The sequence below is a fragment of the Salvelinus sp. IW2-2015 genome, unplaced genomic scaffold, assembly GCF_002910315.2.
Source record: "Salvelinus sp. IW2-2015 unplaced genomic scaffold, ASM291031v2 Un_scaffold1378, whole genome shotgun sequence".
NCBI classification, from domain to species: Eukaryota; Metazoa; Chordata; class Actinopteri; order Salmoniformes; family Salmonidae; genus Salvelinus; species Salvelinus sp. IW2-2015.
The window spans coordinates 425153-443572 of NW_019942868.1; the positions used below are offsets into that span (position 1 = coordinate 425153).

The following is an 18420-nucleotide window of genomic DNA, read 5'->3' on the forward strand; positions in this document are numbered from 1 at the left end:
GACGTTTACAGAATAACCCACCACCAAAGGACCAAGCAGCGTGGAAACGGGCAGCAGCAGCAGCAGCAGCGATCGCAGGACTCCTGAACCTGGGAGGAGATTCTGGACGGCAAGGGACCCTGGGCACAGGCGCCCTCAGTCCAGAGGCGCTCCTCAGTCCAGTGGGGCCCTTTATTAGGGTTGCCAGTCTAAGGTCGGCGGCGAGGGTCGCCGCTCCTAAGAGGCCACTGAAGCGGGTAATGGCTATGGTGGAGTGGGGTCCACGTCCCGCGCCAGAGCCGCCACCGCGGACAGATGCCCACCCAGACCCTCCCCTATAGGTTTAGGTTTTGCGGCCGGAGTCCGCACCTTGGGGGGGGTACTATCACGCCCTGACCAATCATAGTTTGTTTTGTATGTTTCTATGTTTTGTTTGGTCAGGGTGTGATATGAGTGGGCATTCTATGTTGTTTGTCTAGTTTGTCTATTTCTATGTTACACTGCAAGAATGTAGTTTGAAAGGCCACATACAATAGAATCCAACTTTATTATCAGCAACTTACCTGTGAAGTGCTCATTATATAATATTTTCAGGGATTGTTATGAAAAATAGATGTCTGACTGTAGTTCACACGGCAAACTTCTTGTTATTGTCTTGGTCCATTTGATGGGTACATTGAACTGTKTATTGTCATTAAAGCGTTTTACTAAATACTAAAAGTAAAGCATTAGCTATCTAAAATACATATTTTGTTTACATCCAATATAAAACATGAAAATGAATAATTANTTAAAGCGTTTTACTAAATACTAAAAGTAAAGCATTAGCTATCTAAAATACATATTTTGTTTACATCCAATATAAAACATGAAAATGAATAATTATCACTTCCTATTGTGCTTCATTTAGGCTACAGGAGTTTTATGGTAACCAATCAGGTTTACAGTATCACGTGAACAAGTGTTTTGAGATTTCAACACGATCCCCTGAACCTCTGAGTAACCGAATGCACCCCAGCCAACTTTTTTAGAAGTGAGAAAATACATGATGTTATCCAATGTTTGATTACAAAAGTATCTGCTTCGGATCCCGGCAAATTAATACATCATTTGTTTGGACAAATATGAGGAAACATGTCTTTGAAAATTTCCACTTACAGGAAATGCTCTCAGTATCTTTCAGACCAACTCAATAGCTGAGGTTAAGATAATGTTGCAAGGACATCTGACACAAGCTCTACAAACGTGCACATGAGTTTCTGATGTACACACACACACACGCATGAATGAAAGCACACACACATACACACACAGCCATTGGACACTATACTTACTGTACAGACCAGGGTTAAACAGTGCTTTATATTATTACACATTAAAGGGGTAAAACACAAATATTAAGCCTACTGTTGGCCTACTCTGTGGAAAGGGTGCAGCATTTTCACATTTGGATGAAAAGCATGCCCAGAGTAAACTGCCTCCTACTCAGTCCCAGATACTAATATATGCATATTATTATTAGTATTGGATAGAAAACACCCTGAAGTTTCTAAAACTGTTTGAATCATGTCTGTGACTATAACAGAACTTATCTGGCAAAACCCAGAGGACAAACCATTCAGATTTTTGTTTTTTGAGGTCACTCTCTTTTCAATGGATTTTCATTGGGAATCCAGATTTCTAAGGGACCTTCCTGCAGTTCCTATCGCTTCCACTGGAAGTCAACAGTCTTTAGAAATTGGTTGAGGTTTTTCCTTTGAGAAATGAAGAAGTAGCCCTGTTCAGAACGAGGGTCGAGTGAAGTGTACTGCTTGTTAGAGGCGCGTGACCAGAAAGCATGCTACACATTGTTTTCCTCCGGTATTGAACACAGATCATCCCGTCTTCAATTTTATCGATTATTTATGTTAAAAAATACCTAAAGTTGTATTACAAAAGTAGTTTGAAATGTTTGGACAAAGCTTCCAGGTAACTTTTGTAGTCATGTTGAGCGAGTTGGAACCGGTGTTTTTCTGGATCAAACGCGCCAAATAAATGGACATTTTGGATATATATCGACGGAATTAATCGAACAAAAGGACCCTTTGTGATGTTTATGGGATATATTGGAGTGCCAACAGAAGAAGCTCATCTAAGGTAAGGCATGAATTATATCTTTATTTCTGGGTTCTGTGTCGCACCGGGAGGGTTGAAATATGATGGTCTGTGATTGTTTGTTGGGGTGCTATCCTGTCACGGCTTTCTTCCTCTGAAGAGGTGTAACAAGGATCGGACCAATACGCAGCGTGGTAGGTATCCATGTTTTAATATAGAAAACTGAACTATGAACACCAATACAAAACAATAAACGTGAACAAACCGTAACAGTCCCATGTGGCACAAACACTGACTGCCTAAATATGGTTCCCAATCAGAGACAACGATAAACACCTGCCTCTAATTGAGAACCAATCTAGGCAACCATAGACTTACATAAACCTCTATAATGAACACAACCCCATAACTCTACAAAAAAAACCTAGACAGTACAAACACCCTAGATGAGACAAAAACACACAAACCACCCTCGTCACACCCTGACCTAACCAAAATAATAAAGAGAACAAAGATAACTAAGGCCAGGGCGTGACATATCCTCAGATAATAGCATTGTTTGCTTTCGCCGTAAAGCATTTTTGAAATCTGACACGTTGGCTGGATTCACAACAAGTGTAGCTTTAATTTGGTATATTGAATGTGATTTCATGAAAGCTACATTTTTATAGTAATTTATTTGAATTTGGCGCTCTGCATTTTCACTGGATGTTGGCCAGGTGGGACGCTACAGTCCCACATATCCCAGAGAAGTTTTAAAGTGAGTTTCCCCACTGACAGCGCTTTGAGCATCTTTAATGGATTGAATTATTACAGGTAAATGTGTGTCGGTAGATAACCTACTCTGGGTGTCTTTAATTATTAGTGTAGACCTACTTTGAAAATAGCCTAATTTCTTCATACTCTTGTTAAACTATTGATTGCTGGTGAGATCATTAAACACAGAAAAGCATGCAGTATAGAAGTAGGATCTGAATTTGAGCCAGTTTGATATAGCGGGAAAATATCCTGCAGCAACAGGAAATGTGAATTATTATGTGGATTATAATACATTTACATTTGTGTAGGGGTTGATACATTTTTCATAAGGGAATATCAAGTCGGAAATGTACAAGTCTGAATATTACAAACTTCAGAAGCCTTTTAATTTTATCTTGAAGGAAAGTTCTCCTGCAACAGGGTGAAATAATTTACCGATTAAGTGTTTCCTTTTAGCATTAAGCTTAGCCTACTGGTTTAGCCTACTGCGCAAATTACAACGCAACAAAAGGTTTAGAACATGATAAACTAGAGGTCATGGTTCCAGAATCACCAGGTGCATTCACCTTTCGAATCCAAACAAACCTGAATTCATGACCTACTGAAAAGTGAAAACAATATGAATGCCAACAAATCCAGATTCTTCCCCTCTCTCTATGACCAGTCCAACACGTGCGGGGATATTTGGACCTCAATTTTGCAGGACCATAATCATTGCAATGCGGCGCAGAAGCAGCAGCAGCAGCCCGTTAGAGACACGGAGCGGTGGCCTGACACGGGCATCCTAGTGGTGAACAACTACCAACCTCTGGAAGTGTTTAGTCCCCCGACCGGTATCCATGTGGCCAGGAGGAGCGAAATGGACSAAGTCAACGAGCTGGCTATCCTGATGATGGAGTTGGAGTTGGGAGCGCAGATGGGAGAGCCTTTGGATCGCGGGAGATGTAAAATACAGTGCTATTTTTTTCATATATTCTTATTCTGACTTTAAACGCGCTGTTTCGTATTRTAGGCCTAGTAGTTCTATACGACAGACAGACAGTKTGGGGCGTCTGATGCTGTTGTCTATTACAATGTTMGACCTCTTTGCAGAATTAGTGCCAACACTTTATAAATTGATTGATTYTCTTTCCCTCCCATTATAGATTACTTCCTAAGCAACCTTCATACATCTGTCATCCAACAACTGAGAAGAGAAGGATTCAAATCAGGGAATAAACTATAATGATTGTATCTCATCAGAATTACCTTGACTAACAACTATTTATGTTCATAAATAAATCMTATATTAAAGTCACAAACCACATTCCCCATCAAACAGCCAATCTGTCATCCCTTTTATTGAGTTAATCTGCAAAGATTCATATCGCATAATCTGGCATCCTGTTTCTCTCTTCAGACTGATGTATCAGCATTCAAATGTGAAAAGTGTTCATTTCAACACAAAACTGGTCAGCATCTACAGAACAGACAGAAAGGGTTTCATTGTACAATACAGTAGCTACATGGTAACATAACCATCCATTCACAACCATGAGTGTTGTCAGTCCATCAGCAAAAGAGATGCTGGAAACAGAAAAGCAACAGTTCTGGTTAGGAGTTACAGCAAGAGAGAATGTTCCTCTCCTATTTACACTCAGAAACAYTGGACAGGATGGAAAACCTAATCTCCCAGGGTGCATCTGAAAACAGATAGTCTACTGTACAGGGGTCAGTAAAAAAAGGAAATCAGGGTGAAAAACTATAACCTGCATCTGAAATAATGCAATAATGTGTCGTCATGATAAACAGGAGAAAATATGTTACATTTTTGGGACAGCTCTTCATTTCAACAGTTTATTGTTGTGTTGCAATACCACCTATGATGTGTGAGGTGATATGCTCTTCCACCCATCCTTTGGTATACTGTGACCAACACAATTACACTCTTCCCCCTGTCACTTGTTCCTCTTATCAAAGATACTCAAACCAGGCTCATCTCAGTCTTGGGTTCCATGTGTAGACTCATGCATGCCATGTCCACCCATTAGAATACCAAGAGACACTGTATGAATACTATACAGAATAGGACCAACCTTCAGACAAGGTGTGTTCACTCACTGGGAATGAGAGAATGAAAGCCAGACTCCATGTAGAGGAMCAAACTCCAGGACTGGGAGCTGCCCTAACCTTCTCACCTTCCTGTCCAGCWACAGTTAACAGAACAGACATATACCTATAGGATAAAGTGTATTTGAGCTGGTTCTGGTTAAAAATAAACATTTACAGTACAATCATCAAGGAGGAGATCAAACTCATTGGGATAAACATTCACAATATTATGCAAAGAATGTACTACTGACAGAGGACCTTGGTCTTCAAAGGTCAAACCAATATATATATATATGTAGTTAACAGTGTCCCAGTCCACCACTGTCCATATGTAACAGTATCGTATCATTATACCTACTAGAGGACCTTGTGCCAATCACTCCTGGGGATTTTGTGCATTAAACCAGAGATGCACATCTACAGTCCTAAAATGTCAGAGTCAGTCTGGTTTTTATCTCATCTGATCATTACTAGAATACAAAACCTTACAGAATGTAGAAATGTATTGTGTAGAACACAGATATGACACTCTGTTATGTAGAATCATTACAATACATACTTTCTGTAACATTTGATAAGTGGATTCTGTGGCCAATTTATGATTTCTTTATGATTTCTTTATGATTTCTAAAGAAAAGAGAAATGTAACTGAACACTGTGTCAGCGTTTAAAGTGTCCTCTCTCCTTTCTGTTAAGAAACACTTTACATTTACAGTTGTGTTAAACCCAGTCCAACTTTACCGTGTCCAAGAAAAGGGCTACAGTACTGGATTTATGATCATGTTCACRTTGTGAAAGGCAGTTTGGAGGCATCGTCAAGAAACAAGTGAAATTGTTGTTGGCATCCTTACGATTCAAGTGTTTGTCGACACAATAATCACAGTTTATGAGGCACATGTGTTCTGAAAAGTGTGTTTCTTCCAAACATGGTGTCAGATCTCAACTCACTATTCATATCCATTCATATACAACACCAGTACCTCCTTTTCTTTGGAGAAAATCAACACCCATCATTAAATGTACTGACTTCAATTGTGCCTAATTTGTGGTCCAATGTTACAAAACAGACCACTCATGTTGTTTTCAAACTGCTTGAAATGATACTTAGAAGACATGGCTGAGCACAGGAAAGGGGAATCTGACTCAGTTCTCAATTGTCATTGAAGAACATAACAAGGTAAATCACCTCTCAGTCAGTGGATGGAATACTCAGGGCCATTGGAGACGACAACAAGGTAAATCACCTCTCAGTCAGTGGATGGAATACTTCAGGCCATTGGAGACGACAACAAGGTAAATCACCTCTCAGTCAGTGGATGGAATACTCAGGGCCATTGGAGACGACAACAAGGTAAATCACCTCTCAGTCAGTGGATGGAATACTCAGGGCCATTGGAGACGACAACAAGGTAAATCACCTCTCAGTCAGTGGATGGAATACTCAGGGCCATGGAGACGACAACAAGGTAAATCACCTCTCAGTCAGTGGATGGAATACTCAGGGCCATTGGAGACACAACAAGGTAAATCACCTCTCAGTCAGTGATGAATACTCAGGGCCATTGGAGACGACAACCAAGGTAAATCACCTCTCAGTCAGTGGATGGAATACTCAGGGCCATTGGAGACGACAACAAAACATAAGTCTGTCTTTTAGTTGAAATGGACTTGTTCTATAAAAAGAGKTAAGATACATGGCATCCCTCTACATGCTTATATATACACATTATACAACGGGTGGGTCTAATCCTGAATGCTGATTGGTTAAAACCGCATTCCAGCCGGTGTCTATTCCACAAGTTACCACCGGCTAAATCTATGATGTTAAAATGCCTATTTACTCTGTTCCATATGACTGTGAAAACCACTGTCTCATCATCCCAGCCAAGCAATTTATAAACTTAATCTCCACTATAAAAAGCATCTAGACATTATCTCACATTTCCTTTAGACTAACATTTAGTTTTCAACAGCTGAGATTTGTATAAACCTTGTTGTCTGTCTTTCTGACATTTGCAACATTGTTTCAATATTCAAATTCAATCTCCAGCTGTTCCATAGTAATCATAGTAATGAACATGTCGGGAGTCGGGACAAGACAGACAGGCAGCGTTTCTCAACAAGTCAAAATCATGAATCATCTGGTATTATTTTTATGGATATATACAAAGAAATGTAAATTGAAAAAAGGTCAAATGAAACGAAGTGCAGCTAGTTTGCAGTGTTTCCAGCTTCAGTTTGAAGTGATTGTGTTGCTGTGTTGTTGGTTAGCCTCTCTGAACAACACTGTCCTGACAAGTGAGCACATTTTGTCTGCCAGGAAAAATCGAGCCTCATTAGCTCATTGTTATGGATTTAATTTATCCAAATAAATATCTCTAGAAAACAGCTAAAACAAATGCAAATGCAACTAAATTGCTGTTATTCTAGCTGTAAGTTAGCCTTAGTTGGCTAACTAGAAAGAAAGGGAGAAGAACGTTGCCAGCCAGTATGGAAACGGAACATTTAGAACAAATGACTGGGTCGCATCCATAAACACAGAACAAAAAGACTGAAGGACTGTGTGTCGCGTCTCTACTGTAGCAACCGAACCGATAGAACGAACGACAAGGCGGCTAGATTTGTGTCGGGACTATATCTTGTGGAAGGATGTAATAGTATGAATAAATTAATCAAAATACAGTTTTTTWATGAAAATATGTCAATCATTATTTGAATATGTTGGTAACACATTGTATAAAAGTGATGCCCTCGAAGCCGGTGTTTGGAGGATATAGTGCCACGGTCTGCCTGTCCTCGACTTCGTCTCAGMCCTAACAACAACCGTGCCAATATATCCTCCAAAAACCCTTGGCTCGTTATCACTTCATTCTGATGTTCTGAAGTGGTTGGACCTTTGTGCATGAACATGTGACGACTCTCTCTGCCTCATCAATTGTTCTATTGATGTCGTGACATACTCCTCTGTGGGTTGCTAAGGTTACTGTCCTGGCTTGAGAAACACTCATCCTTCATTATTACAGCTCTTTAGATGTGGGGATGACATATGTACAATGTAAAGGAACAGGTGATGTAATGTAACTATAGAGACATCGTTAAGAAGAGATGWCTGACAGTTTGAGATAGAACACTTTCACTCTTCAGTAACTCCAAAATAACAGCATGGTGATCAAACACATCAGAGCAACGTGGGATTTTCCCACAATGAGAGAGGTGGGGGAGAGAGAGAGAAATAGAAAGAAAGAGGCTTTTATCAGTCTTAATATACAAATGTCAAAAAAGTTGAGTTTGAGAGTTTGTTTAGTCTCTAGTGTTACAGCATGTTCAGAAAAGAGAGTGCTGCAATTCCACCTCCCGGCCAATAGAGGGAGGGATTACACCTGGAACTCAAACATGTCTGTCTGCTTCTTGGCCAGCTTTGCCACCTCCTGGCGGATGGCCTGGACCAGGGCGGATGTGGAGAGACTGCTGAGTGGGACTCTGTCTCTGGGCTCCCCCGCATCGGGCAGGCTCTGCTGGGACGCGGCGGTGGTCGGGGTGGGGGGTGGCTCCATGGCCTGGCCGTAGTGTAGGGGGAGTCTGGGGGAYCTGCCTTGAGGGTAGCGGGGATGAGGGAAGGCCTCCACGTACCCTGGGAGAGCCACCTGGAAGAGAGGGTAGACCAGGCGTCACCAAAACAACCACACAGGGTTTGAAACCCAACAACATGATAGGAAATACAGCTGATGCTTTGTTTTTTGTTGTTTTTCAAATTCAAAAGGTATTATCCTTATWGGATCAGTTTGCTGGGTGAACATTMTCTCTCTTCCACATGTATTACACATATATTCAAATGGCTGAAAACAAGGGAAAATATACACAAGTACACTTGGACGAAACTCACACGATAAAATAAATTAAAATATTCAAATATCTGTGACTTTTAAAAATGGACTTTCGATTCAAACCAAGCATTTGAACWCCACTTATGGGTTACTTTAGAATGTGGACATGAGATGTGCATGACTGTCTGACTCTACACAAAACTAATCAAAGAAAGATCCAAAAGAAAAAAGAGAAGAGGTGTTCATTTAGGAAATGTGCTCAACTACCCCGGTATTTTGCTGTGTCCACTCAACGCCAGTCACACATTCAGTTCAGCAAATGGTTTCTAAATGACACTGGTTCTGCAAAAAGACACTGCGTGAAGGCATCTGGTTGAAACAGGCAGACAAACAGGGATAAAAAGAACATTCCATACAGAAGAGGAAAGGCCAGTGAGGAAAGGGGAGGTCACATGGTCAATAACAGTGACAGATGGGGACATGGAACCCATTTCATGTTTAACAGACAGACAGAGACAGAGAGAGTATTGTATAATAGAAAATTAGGAACCAAATTTTGCTTAGTGGTAGATGAGGAATGAGCTCACTGTCAATCCCTGATAAGGCTCTCTGCAGAGGCTGTCATGAAAATGTCTTCATATTCACTGATGAGTCACATTTTGGTGTCTTACAAACATCCAGGAAAACACATTGAGCTCTGTAACTTATCTTTCCATTAGTTTKCATAACAACTCTAAGACCTGGGGCAGGATAGGGCTTTCCCTTGTGTGTGGTGTGGTTGTGGCTCGAGGTAGAACATATTCCACCCCCATCCTAACTTTACCATAAGGTAACGTGTCTGATCCAGGATCAGTGGTGTTAGCAATTTATGTTACTCTTCAATAACACAAACCCCAAAGCAAATCAGGGGGAGGAAAATAGGTTTATTCAAAGAGGACAAATCATAGATGTTATGCTGAGAGGTAGATGGTRATTCTCCCCTGTCCTCAGTGATACTCTGTCAGTGATTCTCTCCAGTGGTTCTCTCGCCAGAACAAAGGGACAGCATGTAGTTTTATAACCCAGCCCTAGCCTGTGGTTGACCAATTAGAATTCCTTGCAATAAAACTAGCCAATGGCCAAATAACAAGTATCCTATTTCAGAAGACATATTCCTCCCATGTCTCTGAGTCTCGGAACCATTGAGCAATAATTCCCTATAACAGAAAAAACACATATTTCCCTTCATCATTATTACTCTATTGACTTCTCGTCCTTTTGACCTCTCATCCTCTGTCTCTGCGTTGTGTATTAATCTTTGACCTATTCTTACAGTGGGTAGCACTTCTACCTACGCGGTAAGTGTGGAGAGTAGGGGGGTTCTTACAGAGTCAGCCCCTGGGGGGCACGTCCTCAGGCTCGGGGGGTAGGACATCCAGGATGGGCTGTTGGTAGGAGGACGGGGGCGTGGAGGCAAAGTACTCAGATAACCCGACCGCGAGGCTGGGATGGCGTACACCGCTGTGATGGGGTTTCCTGTGGGGGGGTTAGGAGGTCGTTATGCAGGGGAAATACTAAATGACAACTGCCATTACTAGAAGAAGAATGAAGTTGTTCTACAATTGTGACAAACAACAAAGTTAACCTAAACCTAAACCTAAATCCTAACTCCTAACCTAAACTCCTAACCCAAACTCCTAACCCAAACTCCTAACCCAAACTCCTAACCCAAACTCCTTACCCAAACTCCTTACCCAAACTCCTTACCCAAACTCCTAACCCAAACTCCTTACCCAAAACCCTTACCCAAACTCCAAACCCAAATCCTAACCAAACTCCTTACCAAACCCCTAACCCAAACTCCTTACCCAAACTCCTTACCCAAACTCCTTACCCAAACCCCTAACCCAAACTCCTTACCCAAACTCCTTACCCAAACTCCTACCCAAACTCCTTACCCAAACTCCTTACCCCAAAACTCCTTACCCAAACTCCTTACCCAAACTCCTAACCCAAACTCCTTACCCAAACTCCTTACCCAAACTCCTTACCCAAACTCCTAACCTAGACCCCGCGCAAGGATAATACAATTTAAAAAAAACAGACAAACAGGTTCTGACCTGAGTAGGTGGACACCGGCTGTTCTGCTGTGACTGAGGGGAGTGCTGCTCTGGAGAGGGGACTGAAGGGAGTGCTGCTCTGGAGAGGGGACTGAAGGGAGTGCTGCTCTGGAGAGGGGGACTGAGGGGAGTGCTGCTCTGGAGAGGGGACTGAAGGGAGTGCTGCTCTGGAGAGGGGACTGAGGGGAGTGCTGCTCTGGAGAGGGGGACTGAAGGCAGTGCTGCTCTGGAGAGGGGGACTGAAGGGAGTGCTGCTCTGGAGAGGGGGACTGAAGGCAGTGCTGCTCTGGAGAGGGGGACTGAAGGGAGTGCTGCTCTGGAGAGGGGGACTGAAGGGAGTGCTGCTCTGGAGAGGGGGACTGAAGGGAGTGCTGCTCTGGAGAGAGAGACATAGGGGGCGCTGCTGTCATTATGCTGGTCTGCATGTCCGTCATGTTGGTCCCAGACTCTGAGATCTGGCCTTGGACCTCAGGTCAGGCGATGAGCTGAGTCAGAGAGAGAGATAACGCTCACATCGCAAAATCAACATTCACATGCAACACATATTCTTCACCACAAGAGGACACTGGTGCTCCAGAATAAGACCCACAGTAACACTGGATTCTCTTGCTATTCATGTCATCTTCCTCTGCACTGATTCTGCTTTCAAATGTGCAGTATACACGACTGAGATCAGTCTGGCCACACTGCATTTACCTGGTGAATATTACCATGTGAATGTTGGGGATTTAGTGATTCATTGGTGGGGTGAGAGTGCGGTATTGCGGCTTTGATTCATTTGAGGAAAGGTGAGAATAGTGTCATGGGGCTGTGTGTGTGTGTGTGTGGTGTGTGTGTGTGTGTGTGTGTGTGTGTGTGTGTGTGTGTGTGTGTGTGTGTGTGTGTGTGTGTGTGTGTGTGTGTGTGTGTTGTTGTGTGTGTGTGTGTGTGTGTGTGTGTTGTGTGTGTGTGTGTGTGTGTGCTGGCCGTACCGTCTTAGAGAGGTCCCAGGAGGGGGGCCGGTGCGAGGGGGAATAGGGGGTGGAGGAGAGGTCATAACCTATCAGGAAGCTGGGTGAACCTAAAGGCCTGGAAGAACACAAGTCAACACACACATGAATAATATACTGTGGGTTGATGTTTTCTGATAGGAGAAAGTGTCTACTTGTTAAGGTTTACTCAACTACAACCAGTACAGTAGTCATTTTGACCTAACATAACCTTATCCTCCCAGCCCTCACCGGTCTGGGGAGGCTGCACTGATACATCTCTGCTCCGTAAGCCGGCACCCACTGCAGCCCTCCTCCCCGGCCACGGCTCATGGTTCCCGGGGCACTGGTCACCACGTCAGAGTAGGGCAGGGGTGGAGGTCCGGGCTGTAGTGGCCGTGGTGGTAACCGTGGTGGGGTGGGGATGATGGGAGTGGTGTGGCGTCCGGCTGTGGAGGAGTGTCCCCCTGAGGCCAGGCTGAAGGCCTCCTCCAAGAGGAGGTGCATCTGCTGGCGTACCTCGTCAATGGACGGCTGGGAGCTCAACGTGGAGGTCTCTGAGTGACCTTTGACCCCTTGGGGCAGACATAACCCCCCGCGGGCCAATCAGACGATCCACGTTGGTCTCCTCAATCAGCTCCGGTTCAGTCTGAAACACAGAGAAAAAGAAGGGAATTGGTTACACACTCACACTTAACACACACATTGCACAGGAGGTTGGTGGCACCTTAATTGGGAGGACGGGCTTGTGGTAATGACTGGAGCAAGAATCAGTGGAATGGTATCAAACACATGAAACACATGGCTCCATTGGCGCTGTTCCAGCCATTATTATGAGCCATCCTCCCTCAGAACCTCCACTGATACACTGTTCACACCTTCCTTTCCAATTAGTACTAGTAGAGCTAATACAGTTCAGACCTATCAGAGTAGAGTGTCATTATCTCCAGACCTATCAAGAGTAGAGTGTCATTGTCTTCAGACCTATCAGAGTAGAGTTGTCATTGTCTCCCAGACCTATCAGAGTAGAGTGTCATTGTACCCAGACCTATCAGAGTAGAGTTCATTATCTCCAGACCTATCAGAGTAGAGTGTCATTATCTCCCAGACCTATCAGAGTAGAGTGTCATTATCTCCCAGACCTATCAGACTAGAGTGTCATTGTCTCCCAGACCTATCAGAAGTAAAGGTCTCCCAGACCTATCAGAGTAGAGTGTCATTGTCTCCCAGACCTATCAGAGTAGAGTGTCATTGTCTCCCAGACCTATCAGAGTAGAGAGTCATTTTAGTGCTCTCTGAGGCTCAAACAAAAACTCTCCATTCACTTTATTAGCACCCTGCAAACTGGTGATGCTGCCCAGGTTTAATTGGTGTTAGGGAGCCATGTCCTTCACACAGAAACACACCACAACCCCAAAGACCCTCATGCCTAGTACTTTCTCTTTACAGCACTGAAGGATTATCCCACAATGCATTGCAAACCCCCATTTCATGATTTACAAGCACAGTGCTACAACGGCAAATGAACAGTCCCCTGCTAGCTGGGTGGAATGCCACTGACTCAACCAGAGATGGTCAAATGAGAAATGTTCAAGTGGCTTTAACGATTCAGGAAGCTATACTAGTGACTCATCCTGGCTGTGCGTTGTTGTTGACAAGATGCTGACTAAGTTAGCCAGAGCTGCTTGATGGTACACTGTAGTACTGTAATATATCACGTGAATAGGTGTTCAGTATTCCTCCAGTGGAACTGCTATCTCTCTGGTTGGTCTCTGCAGGGTAGAGTGCTACCGGGACAGTTTTGTARGGAGTGTGAGTTGTGTTTCTGTTTATCTCTCCATCTCCTCCTTCCCTCTCCTCGTCCCGCCCCCCGTAGATTAATTGTGGCGATAAACAATCCGGCAAATCACTGTAGAAGTAATTAAGCACTGCGGTAAACTACTGGAGGTCTGTGTGTGTTAGCCTACTGTTATATCTCTCTCTCACTCTCTCTCGCATTGTGGCGATAAACAATCCGGCAAATCACTGTAGAAGTAATTAAGCACTGCGGTAAACTACTGGAGGTCTGTGTGTGTTAGCCTACTGTTATATCTCTCTCTCACTCTCTCTCGCTCTCGCTCACTCACTCTCACTCAATCTCACTCTCTCTCTCTCCCTTTTCTCACCCACGCTCTGTACTCGCTCTGCTCTCTCTATGTCCACCCCTCCCTGCTTGCTTTCTCCCTCCAGCCTCTCTCTTCCTCCATCCCACTCTCTCTCAGGGTGATAAATGAGTTGGATCTGAGGGTGCCCTACTTCCTGTGCGAGTGGAAGGGAGCAGCCACAGGAGACCTGGCGCAAGCCGCCTCATAAATCATTCCCTCAACAACCGGACAGGCGGAGACGTGGATCCGCAGTGGTATGGCCCGCAGAGCAAGCGTTCCCACTGTAATCAATAGAGCCAGTCCTTCTGCAAGGAGCTGACCGACCACGCTAGCACCGTATTTTTGCAGGCTGACACGGTTGTTACGGTTACTGCAGGGAGGCTATGTTTCACCCCCACGGGAGGTAGAGAAGGGGCAGAACAGTGGAGGGAGGAGGTGGAGGAAGACAGGGAGCAGAACAGTGGAGGGAGGAGGTGGAGGAAGACAGGGAGCAGAACAGTGGAGGGAGAGGGAAGATAGAGGGAAAAGGAAGAAGGAGGCAGAACAAGGTGGAGGAGGAGGTGGAGGAAGACAGGGGCAGAACAGTGGAGGGAGGAGGTGGAGAAAGACAGGGGCAGAACAGTGGAGGAGGAGGTGGAGGAAGACAGGAGGCAGAACAGTGGAGGGAGGAGGTGGAGGAAGACCAGGAGGCAGAACAGCGGAGGGAGGATGAGGAAGCCAGGGGCAGAACAGTGGAGGGAGAAGGTGGAGGAAGACAGGAGGCAGAACAGCGGAGGGAGGAGGTGAGAAGACAGGGGCAGAACAGTGAGGGAGGAGGTGGAGGAAGACAGGAGCAGAACAGCGGAGGGAGGAGGTGGAGGAAGACAGGAGGCAGAAAGTGAGGGAGGAGGTGGAGAAGACAGGGGGCAGAACAGTGGAGGAGGAGTGGAGGAAGACGAGGCAGAACGAGTGGAGGGAGGAGGTGGGAAGACAGGAGCAGAACAGTGGAGGAGGAGGTGAGGAAGACAGGAGGCAGAACAGTGGAGGGAGAGTGGAGAACAGGAGCAGAACAGGCGAGGGAGGAGGTGGAGAAGACAGGAGGCAGAAGCAGTGGGGGAGAGGTGGAGGAAGACAGGAGGCAGAACAGTGGAGGGAGAGGTGGAGGAAGACAGGAGCAGAACAGTGGAGGGAGGAGGTGGAGGAGGAGAGCAGAACAGTGGAGGAGGGAGTGGAGGAAGACAGGAGGCAGAACAGTGGAGGAGAGGTGGAGGAAGACGGAGGCAGAACAGTGGAGGGAGGAGGTGAGAAAGACAGGAGCAGAAAGTGGAGGGAGGAGGTGGAGGAAGACAGGGGGCAGAACAGTGGAGGGAGGAGGTGGAGGAAGACAGGAGGCAGAACAGTGGAGGGAGGAGGTGGAGGAAGACAGGAGGCAGAACAGTGGAGGGAGGAGGTGGAGGAAGACGAGGCAGAAGAGTGGAGGGAGGACGTGGAGGAAGAGTATGAAGACCGGTTGCTTGGGAGGAAATGATGTTTCTCTATGTAGAGGATATTGACAATAGACTCATAGAGTTGTTACTGTCTGTGGTAAATGTGATACATATTCTATTAGCTGTAATATGTGGTTATTGTTAAAACCAATGTCTGAGATGATTAGATAAATTAAAGGAGAGAAAGACACTATGCTGTTCTGTTTGTAAAGTAGGAGTTTACTGTAAAACTACCTCGTTCTCTTTGTTTGTAAATGAGGTTAAAGGTTGTAAGATATTAACAGTGTTAATGGAGATAATTGTGGTGTTTGTTAAGTAGTGGTCTGAAACATGACTTCAGGGAGCTGCTCTTTAGCCTCTTGATATTCTAACTGCATCTGTCTAGCATCATCTACGCAGCAACAGTATCACACCACAGGAGAGGAGAGGCGAGGCGAGGCGAGGCGAGGCGAGGCGAGGCGAGGAGAGGAGAGGAGAGGCGAGGCGAGGCGAGGCGAGGCGAGGCGAGGCGAGGAGAGGAGAGGAGAGGAGAGGAGAGGCGAGGAGAGGAGAGGAGAGGGCAACATGTTTGAAATGTATCATAAACCAAAACTATAAAGAACACCTTATGAATCTACCACTATCAACCATTAAGCAACTCCTTCACTGCAGTCTGGTGTGCTTAACTTCAACCACACCTGTATGTGGGCAGTCCAGTTCCTATCTGAGACTTTGTGAGGTCATGACCCCTGGAGAGCTCTATTAGGGGTGCATTCAGGATTGCAATATGTTGTGATGTTGAATGGAACTCACCTCTACACCTTAAGACAACTGCCTTGAATGCGACAGTACCCTGCCAGAGGTACTACAAACAGACAGTTCACTACCCAGTGATGTGTCTGTTGTGAAACATGCACTAGTCGGAATCATTCCAAGTCAACACTTTTTGTGCAGCAAGCAATGAATGTATTGTGTTTATTTTGCCTCAGCACCATACAAAACATTTGGAGCGTGTAGGTATATGTATTGTTGTTTATTTTGCCTCAGCCCAACAAAAACATTTGGAGCGTGTAGGTATATGTATTTGTGTTTATTTTGCCTCAGCACCATACAAAACATTTGGAGCGTGTAGGTATATGTTTTGTGTTTATTTTGCCTCAGCACCATACAAAAAATTTGGAGTGTGTAGGTATATGTGTTTGTGTTTATTTTGCCTGAGCACCATACAAAACATTTGAGCGTGTAGGTATATGTGTTTGTGTTTATTTTTGCCTGAGACAATACAAAACATTTGGAGCGTGTAGGTATATGTGTTTGTGTTTATTTTGCCTCAGCACCATACAAAACATTTGGAGTGTGTAGGTATATGTGTTTGTGTTTATTTTTGCCTCAGCACCATACAAAACATTTGGAGCGTGTAGTATATGTGTTTGTGTTTATTTTGCCTGAGCACCATACAAAACTTTGGAGCGTGTAGGTATATGTATTTGTGTTTATTTTGCCTCAGCACCATACAAAACATTTGGAGGCGTGTAGGTATATGTATTTGTGTTTATTTTGCCTCAGCACCATACAAAACATTTGGAGCGTGTAGGTATATGTGTTTGTGTTATTTTGCCTGAGCACCATACAAAACATTTGGAGCGTGTAGGTATATGTATTTGTGTTTATTTTGCCTCAGCACCATACAAAACATTTGGAGCGTGTAGGTATATGTTTTGTGTTTATTTTTCCTCAGCACCATACAAAACATTTGGAGCGTGTAGGTATATGTGTTTGTGTTTATTTTTCCTCAGCACCATACAAAACATTTGGAGCGTGTAGGTATATGTGTTTGTGTTTATTGCCTCAGCACATACAAAACATTGGAGTGTGTAGGTATATGTGTTTGTTTGTTTGCAACAGGAAGCTGTTGTGTCCAGTCACCTGGGGATGTTAGCTATTTTTGGATAGTAAATCAGCTCTAAAATGAATGGTTTTAATGACTGTGGACATGTAAGCTACAGTGTCATGAAAAGTATTTTACCCCCTTTTAAATTTTCTCTATTTTTGCATATTTTTGATACTGAATGTTGTCAGATCTTCAGCAAAAACGAATGTTAGATAAGGGAACCTGAGTTTACAAATAACAACAAAACATACTTCCATGCAGGACTGCTTTTTCTCAGCGACATTTGTGGGTTTACAAGCATGAACTGCTCGTTTCAAGTCCAGAGAACATTAGAAAGGGGGCAATACTTTTTCACACGCTGTATCTGCCACAGTCCTGGGTTCAAATACTATTTGAAATAATTTCAAATACTTAAGCTGGCTGCACAATGGAATCAATAACATTGTTGCAAAGCCCACTCATCTGCCACTCCAAACCCTGCACATCTGCCACTCCAAACCCCACCCATCTGCCACTCCAAACCCTGCACATCTGCCACTCCAAACCCCACCCATCTGCCACTCCAAACCCTGCACATCTGACACTCCAAACCTCGCCCATCTGCCCCCAAACCCTGCACATCTGCCACTCCAAAGCCCACCCATCTGCCACTCCAAATCTCGCCCATCTGCACTCCACCCCGCACATCTGCACTCCAAACCCCACCCATCTGCCATCCAACCCCGCCCATCTACCACTCCAAACCCACCCATCTCCATTCCAACCCCGCCCATCTACCATTCCAAACCCCACCCATCTGCCCCCAATCCCAAAACCCACCCATCTGCCACTCCAAACGCCACCATCTGCCACTCCAACCCCACCCATCTGCCACTCCAAACCCCACCCATCTGCCACCCAAACCCTGCACATCTGCACTCCAAACCCCACCCTCTGCCACTCCAAACCCCACCATCTGCCACTCCAAACCCCACCCATCTGCCATTCCAACCCCGCCCATCTGCCACTCCAAACCCCACCCATCTGCCATTCCAACCCCGGCCATCTGCCACTCCCAAACCCATCATGCTAGAGCAAATGCTCAAAGTAAGGAAATATTTTAAATAGTGTTTGAACCCCAGTCTGC

General features: G+C 44.7%; 1 protein-coding gene and 1 long non-coding RNA gene across 2 annotated transcripts; both read right to left on the reverse strand.

The window, feature by feature from the left end:
* Window positions 1-4154: 4154 nt before the first annotated feature.
* LOC139024336 (uncharacterized) lies at window positions 4155-9541 on the reverse strand. Its single transcript, XR_011475622.1, has 2 exons — window positions 9015-9541; window positions 4155-8567 (listed from the first exon to the last, which is right to left on the reverse strand). It is a non-coding gene; the product is annotated as an uncharacterized lncRNA (long non-coding RNA).
* A 109-nt stretch (window positions 9542-9650) lies between these two features.
* Window positions 9651-12457, reverse strand: LOC112070606 (putative uncharacterized protein DDB_G0290521). The gene is made up of 4 exons (XM_070439051.1): window positions 12067-12457; window positions 11818-11914; window positions 10847-11331; window positions 9651-10262 (listed from the first exon to the last, which is right to left on the reverse strand). Exons 3-4 carry the CDS (start codon window positions 11278-11280, stop codon window positions 10118-10120), a joined length of 579 nt encoding a protein of 192 aa, XP_070295152.1. The 5' UTR covers window positions 11281-11331; window positions 11818-11914; window positions 12067-12457; the 3' UTR covers window positions 9651-10117.
* Between the last annotated feature and the right edge of the window lie 5963 nt (window positions 12458-18420).

Excerpts from the sequence above, each read along its gene's own strand:
- LOC112070606 (XM_070439051.1), bottom strand. The coding sequence starts at position 11,280 with ATGACGGACATGCAGACCAGCATAATGACAGCAGCGCCCCCTATGTCT. Across the intron at positions 10,263-10,846 it reads GCCGGTGTCCACCTACTCAG|GAAACCCCATCACAGCGGTG; the intron begins GTCAGAACCTGT and ends ACCCCCCCACAG.